The sequence below is a fragment of the Brassica napus genome, chromosome C6, assembly GCF_020379485.1.
Source record: "Brassica napus cultivar Da-Ae chromosome C6, Da-Ae, whole genome shotgun sequence".
Lineage (NCBI taxonomy): Eukaryota > Viridiplantae > Streptophyta > Magnoliopsida > Brassicales > Brassicaceae > Brassica > Brassica napus.
The window spans coordinates 44,144,001-44,162,488 of NC_063449.1; the positions used below are offsets into that span (position 1 = coordinate 44,144,001).

Below are 18,488 nucleotides of genomic sequence, written 5' to 3' on the forward strand. Positions count from 1 at the left end.
ATTGAGGTGTCTGAACCGAAGTCCCACGTTTTAATGACTAGTCGAGTTAGTGTTTTGTCCATGATGTATCTTCGTCTAGTCAAATATGACACAAAAACCCAATGTTTAAGGATCACCTAGGTGCTAGATATGCATTTTATACGAGATTATTGATTAGGTGAGCAGTATTTTTCGAGTGAGTTGATCAATTTTTTAAAAAATCAATCTTGAAAAATCGTTTCATTTAAGATTTGATTTGCTAACTAGACAGACGCCTCTTATACGTAGCCTATATTGATTTTTAGAACACCTATAAATCAAACAGGAGTTCGGGAGTCTGTCTTGTTCCAAGCTACCAATTTCTAGAGAATCCCAATAAGCTATGAATTCAAGGAATGGACTCTCATCACTTGAATGAGCATCCCCCGAACGCACACGGAAAGTCGTGTACTTCATCTAACTATAGGAAAGGTATCATATAGATTGAAGAGTGGTAAGTCTGACAGCTGGGACTCTGTACCAACCAACGCCTTTCCCTTTGTAGACAGCTTCGTTGTGTCAAGTATTTACTTTAGAATGGACAATATAACAGGGTCTTTTGTGTAACATTTTAACAATATTAAACGTCTGAGTTAATTGAGCTAAACGAGTCCATATCAAACGTGAAACACATGAGTTAAACGAATGTAAATAATTTAGATAAACATACAATACATAAATATAACACCAAAGTGTAATACATATCAAGAAAACACTTCATCGCTTACGGATTTGAGACAGAAACGTACCAGCCGCAACGTCTAGGTATCCATCGTCACCTGCTTGACCTTGATCATTCCTAACCGTCACATTCTCATCCGTCAGTTTCCATTCAATCTCAGCCATCTGATTCTGAAACACCGGAGCATTCATCTGAACCGTCTGATCACCACCCAGCTGACAGATCCTCGTCCATAAATTGTCCCTTAACCCATTCAAAGCCGTCATGTACTCTTCCATCTCCTCCTCCGGCACACTCTCCACCGTCCTCTCCCACCACTTCAAACCGTCTACCTCCTCACCTTCGTTTGCCATGTCACCACCGGGATGTGACCTCAGCATCACGGGCGTCCTCCGCAAGTAGTTTTCAACGAGTGTGTCCGCGTTACCAAACGTGTAGATCCTTCCGCGACGTGAAAACGTTATGATACCGATCTGTGCGCCGCATAGGACGCTTAACTCTGCCGCTTTTTTGAAAAGTCCCGTTCTGCGTTTTGAAAACGTCACTTGCCTCTTGCTCTCCTCGCTGATCTGTTTGATCTCTATCTTCTGTCTACCTTTGGTTGTTTTAGGGTTTTGTTGGAGCTTTTCTTCCTTGAGCGGCAAGCAAGCTGTTGATGAACGTTCTCCATCTTCCATGGTGAGGAGCAATGATGAGAGAGGAGATCACAAAAATATTGAGTTAACCCTAGTTACACAAATAAAAGACTTCTTTAAGGAAAAAAATATTCCGACATTTATTTATATACCCATAGTTTGAAGTCAGTTAAGGAAGTTTTTGTCTCTTCATTATACTTATGCTAATTTGAGGTGTTAAATGCTCGTCATAATAATAATTTCATTATTATGGAAAGATTCCATAAAATGAAACTTAACCCTTTCAATCTAATTTGTAATATCCTATTATTTCCTAGATTTACGAAATACGCTACTTTCAATTTTGCGTGTTAATGAAACTACGGGTGATTGCTAGCTAGTATATGTACGGTCCAGTAAATTTTAATTGAGGATTTGTAAATAGATACCAATCTTAGCCGTAATCACAATGTATCACTTAAATACATTAGTCAAAGTTAGTCAAACCCCAAATATACGTGAAAGTTTTTTTTGGTGTAAAATATACGTGAAAGTTATAGAATAAATTTGGATTTTACTGAAAAATCGAGGTACTCATTCGTAATCAAACTTAGCTAAACGTTGTTCAAGAAGTTGTAATCAATTTAATTATCCAACCTACCACTCGGCATAGCATCAGTGTGATAAAAGAAATGAGTAATTTGACACTTTTTATACAAATGATTATACAAATAGAAGAATAAATTAAACATGGTGGAATTTGACATTTTAAAAAAAATCACTAATTGAATAATAATAATAGAAAAAAGATCCCACTAATAGTCTAATTCTGATGTTTTTTTTTTTGAATTTCTAAACGAAATATGAAATTTTGTGTCTTTACTAAATTTAAGAGAAACAAGTTATTCCTATACCTCTAATTCTACTCACCACTACTCGATTAATCGTTATCTCACTAACAACCATTTGGAATATCTTCATTTTCTACGGTTTTGAGCCGAAACGGAACCACCGTAAAGTCTAGATGATGCCCATCGTTACCTGCTTGACCTTAAATCGTTATTTTCCAGTGAATCGGAGCCATTAGATTCGGAACCCCTTAATTACCGCTTAATTAACTAATCTTCCGCTCACGCTCAGTATATCAAATAGTCTTCTTTTTTTTTATGAGCAACTATAGTCTTTTTTATTTATCACTCAACAATACACTATTATACACACATACATACGTGCGCACACACACACATATATACAACTGTAATATATACTGATTATCTTGCTGTAAAAGATTCAAAGAAAAGTTGATAGATTCATTTAGATTTGAAAATGGTTAATGGGGAAAACCGTGGTTCAGTTCGTCAGTATTAAAGACTGCTTCTGGTTTCAAAATTTAATGCCATATTTAATAACGACATACCCCTATAGCTAGGTTAACAACTCGTATTACACTATGATTAATTAATGTTTATATTTTACATATATATCAAGTTGTAGCTCACATCGACTAGTCCAAAAGCCATGGCGACCTCCTGAGAGGTGCTGGTAAAACAAGCCCGAACCAATATACAATAAAATTTACAATAAAATTTTTAGAAAAAGTGAACAAATATGATTAAAAATATTGTACTAAATGGAAAAATTCGTAGAAATCTATATAGAGCTTCATATCACTGATCATATGCTTGGCCACAGCAATAGGTCAAAATTACATAGAAATCAAGAACGAATATTAAACGATGCATTAAATTGGGTAGACAGAAATCACCGTCATTAAACTCAAATATATTGTGATCAAAAGAGGCTTAAAAGAAAAAAAAATCTTCAATGTACGAATATATTATTCATTAATGAAAAGATATGATGATTATAGATAAGATCGAATACCAAAGATTAATAATCCGATTCATATCCCATCTAATACAGATTCATTACAGCAGCAGCCAACTTGTAAATATTTTAAAATCTACAACAAAGCTATGCAAGGGTAAAACAGTAAATCAGCTAATATTCAAATTTGGCCCAATTGTCATTCCATGAAACACGCGTGGTCATTTTGCATATAAAAGAGGAGAGTATTGCAGCTTCAAAGCAAACCACATTCAACATTTGAGAGATATTATATTTCGAACCCCAAAACTTTTAACTCACACCCTTATTTAAAAGTCTTGAGCAAAATGTGTGGAGGAGCAGTAATTTCCGATTACATAGCGCCGGGAGCTGGCAAGCCTTCCTGGAGACGCGACAACGTCGTTGACCTGACACTCGACGACTTGGAGGGAGATTCTCAGTATTATCCATGGCTAGGTGTGAAAAGAGAAGATGGGAGGATGAGGAAGAAGAAGAAGAGTGGTAGTAGCGAGTACAGAGGAATCAGGAGACGGCCATGGGGAAGATGGGCGGCTGAGATTCGCGACCCGATCAAAGGAGTTCGAGTTTGGCTAGGGACGTTCAACACTGCAGAAGATGCTGCGAGAGCTTATGACTTTGAAGCTAAGAGGCTCCGAGGAGTTAAAGCTAAACTCAACTTCCCTAACGATTCTCCAGCATCATCATCTAGAAAGCGTAAAGCCTCTTCACCACCACCAACACAGCGGCGGCCACAGGTTCAGAAGATAGAAGAGAAGCATGAAGGTGATGATCTTGGTGGTGGCTGTTTTGATTTCTTGTGGGAGGAGAATAACAATGCGGACGCGAGTCAGGTCGACACGCAATGGCTTGAAGATGTTATTATCATGGGCGATGATGCGGAGAAGAGACAGAGAGGTTCTTATGATTGTGAAGGGGACGTGGATGGTTTGTTTTCGGATGAGCTTCTGGCTTTTGAGAACGAGACGGAGTGCTTCTTACAGACGCCGTTTATGGAGGGGGGAAACTGTGGTTCCTTGACGTCTTTGAGTAGTCTCTTAGATGAAGTCAATGTCATGGATCTTTGGTCTTGAAGGGGGTTTTTATTGTATAAACGACATGAGTCTTTGGTGTTCTGTTTTGTGCAAATGAGTTCTTGGTCTGTTTGTGTATGCCTAGTTAGTGTCTTGTGACTCTTGAATTTGTTTTGTTCTGCTCTCTTGTAAATACTAAAAGAAATGCCTTGTTTTCCGGCTTTTCAACATCGACTAGCGACTGTATCCATTGCAGTACAAAAGATCTAAACTTGTAAAAAGTAAGAATCGAAGTATGTTTGGCAACACAATGGGCCATAGGGGTGGCGTTCGGATACCGTTCGGGTTAAGATCAGGTATTTCAAATTTTAAAGTATTTCGGTATAGAGGTATAGAACCCGGTCGGGCTCGGATATTAAAATTTTGAAAAAAAATTATAAATTCTTCATTGTTTAAGTTTTTTGTATTTAAAATATATACTTTTAACTTACCTGTTTTTTTTTTAATTTTAATAGATTAAACTAACATCAATATAAATATTTTGAATGAAATTAGAGAAGTAAACTAGAAATATAGGATAAAATATTCATATGTTCGGTTATTTTCGAATATCAATTCGGGTTTAGATATCCAAACTCTCCTAATTTAATAACCGCTCGAATATTTTACTACTTTGGTTCGGATTTTTTAGTTCGGATTCGGATATATAGCAAAATGCTCACCCCTAGGCCACAACATCACCTTGAAGTCATCAGAGTCCATCGCAAGCTTTGCTATGACATGTGGCACGACCTCAAATCCATTTAACTTTGTCCCAAACCGTCCCATAGGACTCAACGTAGTACCATACATCTCTCCATCTTTTTTTCCCATGACCCATCAACATTGCATTTCAACAAATCACCTGATCCTTCTAGTGCACTAAGCTTGCTATCCATGATGAATCCATATGCTCCATGGCCTTCTCATTTGTTTCTTGTAGGCCTTGGCAAAAAAAACCGGAACTGAAATACCTGAAACCGAAACTATCCCGAAACCCTCAAATCCCAAATAGTTTCTATGTTTCTATATCTGAAATAACCGAACCGATAACCGTACGAGTACCCGAATATATAAAAAAATTATTATATACATATAATATAATTGAATATATATTTATAAAATCTTTTAAAAGTATCCAAAAATATTAAAAAAACTAAATTATTATAAATATCGAACCACCCGAAAGTATCCGAAAATTTATGGATAGTTTTATCAGAAATATCCAAAGTAATCGGAAACATCAGAGATTTTTATCCAAATCATTCTAATTATTTGATATTTTACCCTAAATACTTGAACTACTCGAAATAACCGAACCTGGACCAAATGAGAACCGAATTTTTTCCGGTTGTTTTCCGGTTCCTAGTTTTACTATCCAAACCGAACCAAACTTGAATCGAAAATAGATCAAGTAGTAAATGAATCCGATCCTCTAACCCCTAGAAATATCCAAACCGACACCCGAAATGCCCATTCCTAGTTTCTTGTACATAAAACTTATAAAACTGCACGTCTTTATAGATCAGCTCATTTCTCGTTATCACATAGCCGCCAAAGCATATCCAAGGAAAAAGCTTCAAACTGTCTTCCACTGTGATCCTGAGTACTAGCAAAACAGCCTGTAAACTCTCTATCTACCATCACACCATTCGGACAACATGGCACTAGTGATACTCGTTCAGGAACACTGTTTTACCACCATTGAAGGTTTGATAGGATGTTAATGGCTAATCAATACCCTGACTATTGCAGTATAGAAGAAACCAGATTTAATCAAAAAGCTTTTGATTTGTTTTCATTATTTTGCGATATATTGGGCAAAGAACCAATCTGTATTTGTGATAAAGCGCAAGAGATAAATAGAGATTCCATTCAACAACAAAAAAGGAGCAAAACAGAGTAATCTAAAGTATCTTGTCTCAAGAGAAAAAAGAAAAACAGTGAACTCTTCGATCCCAGCAGTAACAAAAAAAAAAAACAGGTCTATAGCCATTTAGCTATTGTAAAGGCTATCAAATTTATTCCCAATTGGTCACTGCAGTTGTGGGTGGCACAGCCGCGTCCCATCCACCTTCTGCTGCAGCTGGAGCAGCTGAAAAATAAAACAAAGACCAACAATTAATACTCGTCAAGACCAAAAAGGGCCAAGATAGGATTATTATATATGTCAAGACTAACCGGAATCATTCCATGAACCAGCGGCGGGAGCAGCAGAGATCGGCGCCTGAGCTTCTCCAGGCCAGGCGGCGTCAGGGATAGCAGCAGTGGTCCACTGGTCTCCACCTCCATACTCAGGAGCAGGTAATCCAAACTCAGCCTGAGGTGCAACTTCATCCTCATCCTCTGGCTTGGCCTCCTCGGGCTCCCTGTAGAAGAACAGGTCAACCTGTACCAACAAAACAACATATAAAGAAGTCAAACACCAAACAAGAACGCAAGAAATGAAATTACAGACTTCTATGCCTCTTCTTACCATGACATCCCACTTCTGAGCAGGGCGAATGGTTCCACGCATCTGAAGGACCATGCGAGCAAGAAGCCAGAAGAGACAACCAATGCTGTGCTTTCCCTTGTTGTTGGCGGGGATACCAATGTCAACAAACCTCATGGGAGAGTCAGTGTCACAGAAAGCAATGATTGGAATGTTTCCCAAAGCACCTTCCTTGATAGGCTGCAACACACAAGATCCCAAGTTAAGACAAAACCAATCAGGAAAAAGACTCATCAGCCCAGAACTTGACATTACCTGGTGGTCGGTACGTGGATCAGTGAGAATCAAAAGCCTTGGCTCGCTGAACGAAGTCTGCATCTGATTGGTGAATGTACCAGGAGTGTGCCTTCCAGCAATGGCGTTGGCTCCAGTGTACTGAGCGAACTTCAAAACAGCTCTCTGACCATAGGGCCTAGCTGACTGCACAATGATGTCTTGTGGGTTCTCGATAGCAACGATGACTCGTGCAGCCATCATCAGCTTCTCCCATGTCTTGCCAAGGTTAAAGATGTAAATCCCTGACAAGTAAAAACAAACAGATACTACAAACATCAGCCGAGCCGACCAAACCTAAACTAAAACTAACAGCTGTCGGAACCAAAAAAAAAAAAAAAAAACATCTCAATGCTCTAAATCATAACTACTTGGAAGTGAAACATTTTTTTTGAAAGAGGAGAAGAGTTGTTATTACCGTCGTTGCGTCTCTTGAAGACGTAACGCTCCATTTGGTAGTTGCAGTTCTTGGTTCCGAGGTGAACCTCAGCAGCGCACATCATCTTGATGTCAGCTTCCTTCTGTGAAAGCTGAGCAGATCCGTTAGTCGCCATTTTGCGTTTTCTCTCTTCTTCTTCTTCTGCAAGTGTTGAAAATTACACGAGAGAGAGAGAGAGAGGCGAGGAGGAAGCTTTAAGTGGCTGCAATATATGAAGCGGAAACCCTAGTTTGTGTGTGTAAAAGTCTGTTATACCCTCGTCCTTAACATACGGTTTTATCAAATCGGATTTATAATCGCCGGTTTTTTGTATTTTTTAACTATTTCGGTTTTCCCAATTTTGGTTCGGTTCGGTTCAGATTACAGATTCAGTTTGTTTATTATCATCTCTCTGATCGCCCCAGTCAGCAAAAAGATCTTATCTCTGTGTTATCTCTCTAACCTATAGAAGTTTAGAACCCTAATGATCTTTGAATCCTCTTTGATTCCTCTCCTTTTGAATCCGATTCGAACGCAATTGGAGTTGTATCACGATCCTCTCTTAAAAATCGAGCTCATAAAGGTTTCAAATTCGTGTTTTGTTGCAAGTACCCAGACGGTTTTGAGATTTGATCATCTTGGTGAGAGAGCTCATGGGCGTCACGTTTAAGATATCGAGGACTGGTAGAAAGTTCCGCCCCAAGGCTTGTACTGAATCGGGTACTCCTGAATCTCCAGAACAGCTGAATCCCAAATCAATCGTTCTATCAGAGAAATCAAAGGTAATGTAACCAATGAAAAAATCTGATTTTGAGGAATTGTGTTATTACTACATCACTGTGAACAATTGTTTTGATTCCAGGCCGTTGTTGAGGGCTCTGGGTTCTCGCAGTCATCTTTGCTTCATGTATCTCCAGGTTAGCAGCTTCTTGACAGAGTCATGCTTTTTTTTAGCTATGTTAAAATTTGGGTGATTTTGGTTTTATTTGCAGATCATGAAGTTTCCTTTGTGTTGAGTCTCTATCCGAATGGGTACTCCATTGGAAAACCCTTTGAGGTATGTAATGGAGGTTCATGTGTACTGAGAGTCTCTGTATGATTAATTCACAATTTTTTGATTTTTTTTTTTAGAATCAGGCCGTGCAGCAGACGTCGTTTAGAGATGCTCCAAAGGTCTTGCATCTATATGATAGAGCAGCAGAGAGTCTACTTTCGGTAAATAATTTTATTTTTTTTTATAAAAATGGAGTTAATATTTGGTGAATGATTACGATGTACTTTGGAAAGTAAGTTTTTTGAGTTTGTATTATTAATTAGAGCCACTTAGATCTGCATTCTTAGTTGTTGTTGGTTTAAGGCTTTTGCTTAAGAAGTTTGTGAAATCTCTATTGTGGCTGTCTGTTTTCAAGAATTTATTTTGAGTTGTAACATTTGGGATCTTATGCCAGTGCAAATGTTTTTTTTTTTCGTTTAAGTTTAGCATATGTGAGGATGATGTTTCTCTTTTTCCTCATTCAACCCAAATTAAAGTTTTACTGCACTACTTGCTCGAATTTCGTTAAATTCTTTTTGTAGCTATTATTCCACTGAGTATGTTTTTATTTCCTCTGGTGGTTGCTATAGGCTATTGAGGGTGGTAGACTTCCTGGGGACATTTTGGAAGATATACCGTGCAAATTTGTGGATGGGGTGGTCATATGTGAGGTGAGTTATCTTCAGTACTATTTGAATTGAGCCTAAGCCTTCCATGACCTGCCATCAAGTCAAAGTAAACTAGTAGTCTCACATGGTCGTCCCAGAAACTAAGGCTTTAATTTAGTTATATTTACCATGGTTCTAATTCCTGCATTGCCTTCCATAAGTTCTTAAATTTAGTTGTATTACCATAATTTGTTTACCAATGAACTTCTGAAATACGTTGGAGTAATTAAAAACATACTACTCAGGTATCAGCTTACATAACGTGCTTTCTTTAATTTTTGGTACATGGCTACATGCTATTGTAGGTGCATGACTATCGGAAACATACTCCAGAGCAAGTCTCTCCTGTGATAAATAAAGTGCGCCTTAAGATGTCACTCGAGAATGTGGTAAAAGATATTCCATCAATGTCAGACAACTCATGGACATACGGTGATCTCATGGTAGTTACTGACTTACTGTTAGTCGTGCATTAAAGGTTGAATATCTGACTATTGAAACTATTCTGTACTAATCCTTACATTACCTGTAGGAAGTGGAATCCAGAATATTAAAAGCCATACAACCTGAACTTTGTCTGGATCCTGTACCCAGACTTGATAGGCTGAGTGAAAACCCTGTGTCTGCTAAGGTAATATCTCGTTAAAAAGACTGCTTGTGCCTTCTCTTCTCACTTGCTTGTCTAAAAAGATTTTGTTTATGCTTCATAGCTCGACTTGTCTCTTTCTACGTTGCGGAGAAAGAGATTGAGGCAAATGACAGAAGTGACAGTCGTTTCTCAGAACAAGATTCATGGGAAAAAGGTTTGCATTGATCGCCTTCCTGAAAGTTCAGAGCGAGGAAATATGCAGGGACATTTGTTAATGCATCAAACTCATCACAACCAGGCTATTCAAAATCCTGGTACGAACATGCTGGCGGGATTAAGAAATCAAACCTTGCAAGATGCGCCAACTTCCCCACTGCCTTTGGTACCACCTCAGCAACAAAGGTACATGGGAACTGGAAATATTAGAAACGTGCAGGATCAAGTATCGAATGCTGTCAGTGTCTCTGGAGCTTCGCCTGGAGGACTAGATGCAATGTTGCCTTATGCCTCTGACAGTATGAACCCCGGTCCATCTTTTCATAGAAAGAGAGAAAGCCAAGAAGTACAACTGTCTTCTATGCCTGGTTTGAATAAGCGAACAAGGGTTTCTCACATGGGTCCTGATATGGTTCCACAGCAACAGTTAGGGCAACGCATAGATGGTCCTCATGGAACCGATACAAATTGGAAAAATGCGCTTCTACAACAAGACATGCTCCGTAGAAGTATTCAATATCCAAATGCAAATATGCAGAGGTTTTCACCCCAGCAAATTGGAGGAGCTATGAATCAGGAAGCTGGTCCCATGCAGTTTCCAGCTTCACAACAGGGGCCAATGCGTTACACTTCGAAAGAGGAGCCATTTGAGACGGGTAAAATTGATGGTAATATCAGAAACAATATGCCGGGAGTGGGAAGCGATGCAAATGATTTGGATCCGCGTATTCAGCCTAGGATGCCCCATAATGTATTTAACAGATCAAATTTCCCTCAGACATCCTGGAATGCTAATCCAGGCCAGCAGATTGAAAAAGACTTCAAAAAAGAAGAACAATTCAGTAGAAGGGTATCGTCTCAAAGCCCTCGTTTATCAGCAGGTGCTCCTCCACAGTCCCCGCTTTCATCGAAGTCTGGAGAGTTTTCTGGTGGTTCAATGGGGACCCATTATGGAGCAGTTGCAGCAGCTCAAAAGGACAAGGCTGTTACTTCAATTCCTGCTATCGGTGCTACTCAGTCCGTGGGTTCTAGTGGTAATGATGCTATGCAGCAAAGGCAACACCAAATGGCTCCAAAACGTAGGACAAATTCTCTTCCTAAGACGCAAGTTATGACCAGCGTTGGTTCTCCTGTTAGTGTCAATACTATGACTATGAGTGTCCCAGTTAATGCAAGGAGCTCTTCAGTGGGAACCCAAGCTTTGGGCGACCACTCAATCCTCGACAGATTCGCAAAAATTGAACTAGTTGCTGCAAGGTATGGCTTTTATGAATCATGTTTTATTGAGGTTATTCCCATCAAAATCTTCTTCTTGCGGTTAGTATAGTTGAGAAACAAGTAATCGAACCAATAGCCTTTAATGATTTTGACACATGTGATACTTCTCCTGATTTTGGCTTTACACTAGATCTTTATACAAATTAATTATATCTGTTGGTGCACGAACAAGTTTTTGATGTTCTATGTCGTTAGATTTTTTTATTAATGGTGTTTTGTTCTATTTCTAGGTACCAACTAAACTGCAAAAAACATAAGGTGGACGAGTATTGTCGGAGACCTCGCTCTTACGATCATCAGTACCTGATGGATTGTTTACCGAAGCTGTCCAACAACGAGGAATTCAAAGACGAGTGCAAAGTATTATCAAAATCTATTCTTGGTGGCAGTATGAATACTTGCAAGACAAGAGTCATGAACTTTCTTCGGGTAGACCGTATAATGCAAGGTCTGTTTTCTGTTCTAACCAGATATATGGCGATTTGTACTTTTCTCTATTTGCTTGACTGACTCCATCTTTTCAGGTAATGTTTCCTCCCTCGTTCCTAGAATAAGAACAAGACTGGTGATGTCAGAGAAGCCCGACGGGACAGTAGCATGGTATCAAGGGGACATAGATGATGGTGATACTTGTCCGTCTGAAGATCATCTTTTAATGTTGCCAAATACTGTAAGTTGTCCGGAAATTTTAGCAGTTATCGAACTCACCCTACATTCTATATAGATCAGCAATATATCTTCAACTTGCATTCAATGTAATACTGACTTATATTCATCACTTTTTCACAGCACATCGCCGATCTACTTGCTTCTGAATTCAAATCACTGGTATTTCTCGAATTCTGAATTGTTTATGTCACCTTCCTGGTTCTAAAGGAACGCTGCTCACAGATGGATTTATATGCTTATGCAGATGATGTCCCGTGAAGGATACCTCATGGAAGAACATATTCAGGCAAAGTCAAATCGTGGTGATGCTGACCCAAGCAGCAGCCAACCGAATGCTGGGAATGGTTTCCCAAGAGGTAACTCTGCAAATGATATGCAACAGAATGGAGATGGAGCTGTTGGACAAGCGCCCAGTGAAGCATCGAAACAAGGGACTACTGGAAGTGCGCCTATAAACTCGACCCAGAATATTCATGCAAATGCAAGGATGCTCCCTCCGGCAAATTCTCAAGCCATGCAAATGTCGCAAGGACTGTTGTCTGGTGGCTCCATGCCTATGCAACCACAACAGCTTGACCCACAACAACAGGCGGCGCTACTGTCACAGCTACAGCAGAAAAATCAACAGTCCATGTTTACACAGCAGAATCCGCAAATGCAGAGAGCATCTATGAATATGCCTACAAATCCGCTATCAGCTATCAACTCGATGAGCCAGAGCTCTGGCATGCAGATGGCGAACAAGTACTCACCTTATCAATTGCAGATGTTACAGCAGCAGCAGCAGCAGCAGCAGGCAATTCAGAGAAAGATATTGATGGGGCAAGGATCAGGTGTAGGCATGGGGAACAATATGGCTGCGCTTGGAGCTTTTGGCAACCAATTGAACATGGCAGGAAGAGGGATTGGAGGAAGCGGAATGTCATCATCGATGTCTGGTCCTGGCATCAGCAATATGGGCCAGAACCCAATGAATCATCCAGCTTCAAATTTGAATGTTATAAGCCAGCAAATCCGATCTGGTGCATTACCACCACACCAGAGCGCTGCTGTACTTGCAAATCTTAGGTTAGCGAGCCGAGGAGGTGTGATGGGTGCTCCCCAAGCCGGGATAAGCGGCATGTCAGGTGCCAGGCAGATGCACCCCAGCTCAGCTGGCCTTTCCATGATGGATCAGAATATATTAAATCGAGCTACCCTGCAGCGAGCTGCTGCTATGGGCAACATGGGCCCACCTAAGCTGATGCCTGGAATGAATATGTACATGAATCAACAGCAACTCCAGCAGCAGCAGCAACAACCCCAACAACAACAGTTCCAGCAGCAACCACAGTTACAGCAGCTAGCTCAGTCCCAACCACTTCAGCAGCTAGCTCAGCCTCAGCAGCAACAGCAGTTAGTTCAGTCTCAGCAGCAACAGCAGCAGCTACAACAACATGAGCTGCCTCAACAGCCACAACAGCAGCAGCAACAGTCAACAGCCTCCCCTCTTCAATCTGTGCTGTCACCACCCCAAGTAAGCTCACCATCAGCTGGAATTACCCAGCAGCAGCAGCAGCAGCAGCAGCAGCAAATGTCCAGTCCCCAGCAAATGAGTCAGAGAACTCCAGTGAGTCCCCAGCAGATGAGCCAGAGAACTCCAATGAGTCCCCAGCAAATGAACGCACGAACTCCACTCAGTCCCCAGCAAATGAACCCAAGAACTCCTATGAGTCCTCAGATAAGCTCGGGTACGATGCATCCCATGAGCACAAGCAACCTAGAGGCTTGTCCAGCGAGTCCCCAGCTAAGTTCTCAGACACATGGATCTGGTGGTAGCATCACCAATTCCCCAATGGAGCTTCAAGGTCCCAAGAGCAACTCTGCTGGTAATAACCCGTAATCAAGAAACCTAATGATTGGTACTAAAAGTCATGGATCTTCAAAACATGAATTGTGTAATTTGACTTAGTGATGTACATTAAATAAGCTTTGGAAATTAAAAATTAGCTTCGTGGCATGTGCCTGTAGAGAATCCTTTGTGCTTCAGGCTATTTGGAGATTTTGTTTTCGAATATCTTCGTCTCTCAGGATATGATTATAGGATTCCAATAAGATGTATCACCACCATTCAGGTCTAAGCAGCATTATATAATTTTCATGATTTGTGAAGCAAATTCACCGAAACATGAGCCAGCGGTTTTACGCCCAAGTTGAAAAGAAAATGTAATGAATCAGATTCAGTGTAGAAGGGCCACCAATAATTATCAACTTGGTAACAAAATAAAACACAATTATGCATCACTTCATCCAACTTGTAATATCATTTTATCCAACTTGTAATACATTTTATCCAACTTGTAATTTTGTTTGCCACATAAAGTCCACATAAAGTTATAGTAGTGGATAACATGATTTTAGTAATTTACAAATACCCTATATATTAATACTGGAGACACGTGTCATCACGAAAATGATTCTTAGAATTGTTAGAAAAATATATTAGTCCACATAAACATATACTATGTTTTTTATTAAACTATAAAGTCCATAGTGTACAAAACAATATTTTTTCTTTCCTTAAATAAAAGCTACGGAATTACCTAATATGGTTAATATATATATAATAATTAATGATTATGAATAATACATATTTGATAAAAAAATTATAACCTCTATTTTTTGTTTAATTTAATATTATTAAAAGAAATTAAACAATCACATTAAACATATAATAAAAAAATAGATTTTTTTATATTTTATATTTTGAATTTTTTAAAACGACTATATATTACTAAAAAAGGTACAAGTCCCACATTAAAAAAATTGTGATCAATAATTTAACCTTTTTTTTGTTCAAACAAGATACAAATGATCATATATCATAGGGGTGGGCGTTCAGATACACGTTCGGGTTTGCATCGGATATTTCAGTATAAAGGTATAGAACCCGTTTGAGTATTTCTACGCTTCGAGTTGGGTTCGGATATTTTATGTTCGGGTTCAGATATTTTGAGTCGTGTTTGGATATTTAAATTTTGAAGAAAAAATAGATAAATTATTCATTGTTTAAGTTTTTTTTGTATTTAAAATATATTTTAACTTAGCTGTTTTTTAAAAAAAAAATTAAAAAGATTAAACTATTAATAGGTTTGGAGATGAAACTTTAAAAATAGAAAGACACTAATTTAGTTGTTGTTTTGAAATTTTAGATGCAACTTTTGTTAATGCAAGAAACAAGAACTTTAAAAATAGAAAGACACTAATTTAGTTGTTGTTTTGAAATTTTAGATGCAACTTTTGTTAATGCAAGAAACAAGAACTTGATATGTATTTTAAGTGAATAGCAAATGATTTTGTTCATAATTATATGTATATTATCTAGTTTTGAGCAATAAGAATCATTAATATAAATAATTTGAATAAAGCGAGAGAAATAAATTAGAAATATAGAGTTAACTATACTTATGTTTGGTTATATTCGGATATCCATTCGGGTTCGGATACAGATATTATCTGAACTGGTGAAATAAGTATTTTGTTTTGTTGTTCTAATTAGATGACTTTTAGACCGAGCTGGTGAATATATACTAGACAAACATTTATATTTCGAGCATGCACTTATATTCTATAACAATTTGATATATTAGATTTGAACACTAACCTGTTAATATAGTTTGTCGGTGGTTTTTTTTCAAAATTTTGATTCTTAGATATGTATATGGAGTGAAACTAATTTTTACAGATGTCCATTTTTTTAACTGACACTTATGTAATTCACTGAATTCATAAAAGAAGTTAAAAAAGAAACTTAACTCATATCAATGAAACAAAGACGAGAACGAAAGCACAATTCTATAGAGGTAGAAAATGAAATAACTTATGGAGAGTCAATACTAAACAAATCGAGAGCAAAAAACATAATCCCATTTCATACAATCGATGTTGCCTATTTGGTTTTGGTGATTTGTGTCAGCCGCAAAATTTAATTTTCTTTTGTGCATATGAAATCTTAAAAATAATTAAAATGAGAGGTAATACCTTAACTCTTCAACAACGATTATATATTTAAAAAACCAACATTTGTATTCATCATTTCATAATCGATAAAAATTATAATGTTGCAAAATATTAAAATTATTTCATAAATAAATATTATTATAAGAATTCATTCCGCAGATGCGACTGGTTATCATTTAGTGTATAATAAAGATTAAATAATGTATATTCAAAAGAGAAAAGAAGACTAGCATAGTCGGTTGACAAAAAAAGAAGACTAGCATAGTCGCATGTCTAAAAGAATACAAATGACAAGTTGAGTAGCTTTTGTCCCCGGTCCCACTTTCCTTCAAAAATATCCTATTCCTAACGTTGTTGACCTTACCCTACAGTGAAGAAAAGATACTCCTAGTTGCAACCAAACATCTCTCACTCATATCGTCTCATTTGATCCACCACAACTTCGAGCTATCTATTTTGCATCAACTTGGTGGTGCCCACTGTCTCCGACAAAGCCTTTTTAGTTCTGCCAACTTATTGCTAGCCAATTTATCTGGCTTGTACATCGTCTCATGTTTTTTTTTTCTTGCTTAAAGTTTTAGTAAATTCTCATGTGTTTTTGTTGATCGAAAATATTTACTACAATGCCCGACTAATCTCCAAGATGCTAATATGGACAACCAGTTCGGTTTTGGATTTGCTAATAAACCCTAAAATGTCGCGTCAATTTTGTCTGATCAAACAGCAGTAACTTAATTCATAACAAACAAAAATCGAACATATAAGACCGACAGATTTCACGTCTTAGTTTTCTTTTTACTACAAGACTATAATTTTCTTACTGTATCAAGACAGTTATTCAATTGTCTAGTATGAATTGATACAATCCGAGCATTATACGAGTTGAAAATTGAGATTCAATATTCAAACGACGTAGAAGATTAGACATATTGTATATTAAAAAAAAAAAAAAAAATTTACATATCATATTTTACAGTACCACGACGACGAAAATTTAATTTAGTGAAATTCTAAAAAAAAAAGGAAGAGAAAGAAAGTAAGCTCTAGTAGTTCGTAGATCTTCTATTGCCAACCCGGGAACTCGTCGATGGACCACTCACCTTTATTAAAAACATCAACTGTGTCAACATCCATATTCAATCCGAACTACAAACACACATTTTCATTTCTTCCTTTTTAACAAGTTTCTAGATATCCTACAACTACGATAGTACATTATCACCTAAATGGATTTTATATTCATACATTTTTGAGAACAGAGCAGATCTAAATACCTCACCAGAACTTATACAGCATTAATAACTGTCAAGGTTAACTTTGTTCGGTATATCATCATTTGACAAATCATCGCCATAGACCGTGCCATTAAATGGTGTATACGGAAATGAAGATGGAGGAGTTTTCAATTGATTCACATCGTCCATCAACAGTTCTTGAAACAACTTTTCAAATTCTTCTAAGGTTTCGTCTCCCTGTGTTCCAAGTAAAAGCCACCATCACCATAAGTAACCATCATTGTATATAGAAGGATACATTAGCAATTAGTACTAGTAACCAAGTGACAATTACCGTAGATTGAGTTTGAGCCATCAGAGTCACCATCTCATTTATGAAATCAGCCATTCCCTACACAACGCAACAAAATTAGAAGAAAAAAAATTGTGTGAAAATTCTATATTTATCAATTTTCTACAAAACGGGTGTATGCGGAAAATAAAGTCTAAATGATTTTTCTAAAATGATTTAATAAATCTATCCCGCTCCGCTTGAACACTAATCCCCTACTTAATCACCGAGAACATTGATATTTATGTTTTAATGTAAAGTAAAAAAATATTTAAGAACTTACAGTTTCGTCGCCGTCATCATCACTGTCGTATGCTCCGATGTCATACAACATCCTCTTGTTCGAATCCGACAAAACTGTTGACAACAAAACACTATTTACTTAAACCGAAAGAGCCAACAACCATACGGTCCATACCCGGTTTAAAAGTAAACCATGGTGAAATTACTTACCAGAATAGGCTCGTTGAATGGATTGAAATTTCGTATTGGCTTCGTCTCTCTCATTTTCTTCACTAAACCGATCTGGATGCCATTTCTACACATCAAACCAATAAGAACAAAACAATTATTTCAATGTTTCTAACCAAAAATTTACAGAACCGGATCGCATTCATGCACTACTACTATATCATATATGAAAAAGAATCAAAAGAGAGAAAAGTTTTGTAAGTAACCAGAGCAAGGTTCTTGTAAGAAAGTCTGACATCTCCTTGTGAACATTCCTTGTTCAAATCCATAACAGCGTACAAGTCTTCCTTCTCCATTGATGATGATGATACTACAATGAGTTACGCAGAGAGCTTTGGTCTCGTTTAGTATGTGTTAATAAGGTCAAGTTGACGAGTTATTCGAAGGAACAAGACAATAAAATATCGAAATAAATGTGTATAGATGCAGAGGATATGCAAACGTGGAATAAAAGAAAGAAGAGAAAAGAAAAGAAGAGAAGCGGCGAAGTTTTTGAGATTTGGGGTATCGTGCTTTGTGTTTGTTATACTAATATATGGTTTTTATTTGTTTTATATATTGGAGAGAAACTAGTAACACAGA

The 18,488-nt window shown here is 37.7% G+C and overlaps 5 protein-coding genes across 6 annotated transcripts; 2 read left to right on the top strand and 3 right to left on the bottom strand.

Moving 5' to 3' along the window:
• Positions 1-357: 357 nt before the first annotated feature.
• LOC106403274 (MADS-box transcription factor 23-like) lies at positions 358-2,376 on the bottom strand. The gene has a single exon (XM_048761369.1). The coding sequence runs from the start codon at positions 1,375-1,377 to the stop codon at positions 736-738; it is 642 nt and encodes a 213-aa protein (XP_048617326.1). The 5' UTR covers positions 1,378-2,376; the 3' UTR covers positions 358-735.
• A 991-nt stretch (positions 2,377-3,367) lies between these two features.
• Positions 3,368-4,407, top strand: LOC106405225 (ethylene-responsive transcription factor ERF073-like). Its single transcript, XM_013845804.3, has one exon. It carries the CDS (start codon positions 3,489-3,491, stop codon positions 4,251-4,253), a length of 765 nt encoding a protein of 254 aa, XP_013701258.1. The 5' UTR covers positions 3,368-3,488; the 3' UTR covers positions 4,254-4,407.
• Positions 4,408-6,088: 1,681 nt separating this feature from the next.
• LOC106406427 (40S ribosomal protein SA-like) lies at positions 6,089-7,675 on the bottom strand. Its single transcript, XM_013847092.3, has 5 exons — positions 7,418-7,675; positions 6,982-7,244; positions 6,709-6,906; positions 6,414-6,621; positions 6,089-6,327 (listed from the first exon to the last, which is right to left on the bottom strand). Exons 1-5 carry the CDS (start codon positions 7,551-7,553, stop codon positions 6,254-6,256), a joined length of 879 nt encoding a protein of 292 aa, XP_013702546.1. The 5' UTR covers positions 7,554-7,675; the 3' UTR covers positions 6,089-6,253.
• Positions 7,676-7,836: 161 nt separating this feature from the next.
• On the top strand, positions 7,837-13,926 carry LOC106405778 (protein PHYTOCHROME-DEPENDENT LATE-FLOWERING). Its single transcript, XM_048761370.1, has 12 exons — positions 7,837-8,199; positions 8,280-8,334; positions 8,410-8,474; positions 8,549-8,632; positions 9,041-9,121; positions 9,424-9,561; positions 9,651-9,749; positions 9,829-11,180; positions 11,432-11,649; positions 11,726-11,871; positions 11,991-12,029; positions 12,115-13,926. The coding sequence occupies exons 1-12, from the start codon at positions 8,071-8,073 to the stop codon at positions 13,750-13,752; spliced, it is 4,044 nt and encodes a 1,347-aa protein (XP_048617327.1). The 5' UTR covers positions 7,837-8,070; the 3' UTR covers positions 13,753-13,926.
• Positions 13,927-16,745: 2,819 nt separating this feature from the next.
• Positions 16,746-18,488, bottom strand: LOC106404523 (chaperone protein DnaJ-like). Of its 2 annotated transcripts, none has more exons than XM_048761372.1 (6): positions 18,113-18,488; positions 17,889-17,973; positions 17,719-17,792; positions 17,439-17,495; positions 17,149-17,341; positions 16,746-16,969 (listed from the first exon to the last, which is right to left on the bottom strand). In XM_048761372.1, the coding sequence occupies exons 1-5, from the start codon at positions 18,200-18,202 to the stop codon at positions 17,165-17,167; spliced, it is 483 nt and encodes a 160-aa protein (XP_048617329.1). In that variant the 5' UTR covers positions 18,203-18,488; the 3' UTR covers positions 16,746-16,969; positions 17,149-17,164. The 2 variants fall into 2 exon arrangements, with proteins under 2 accessions (XP_048617329.1, XP_048617328.1); XM_048761371.1 differs by having other exon boundaries at positions 17,144-17,341; positions 18,113-18,486.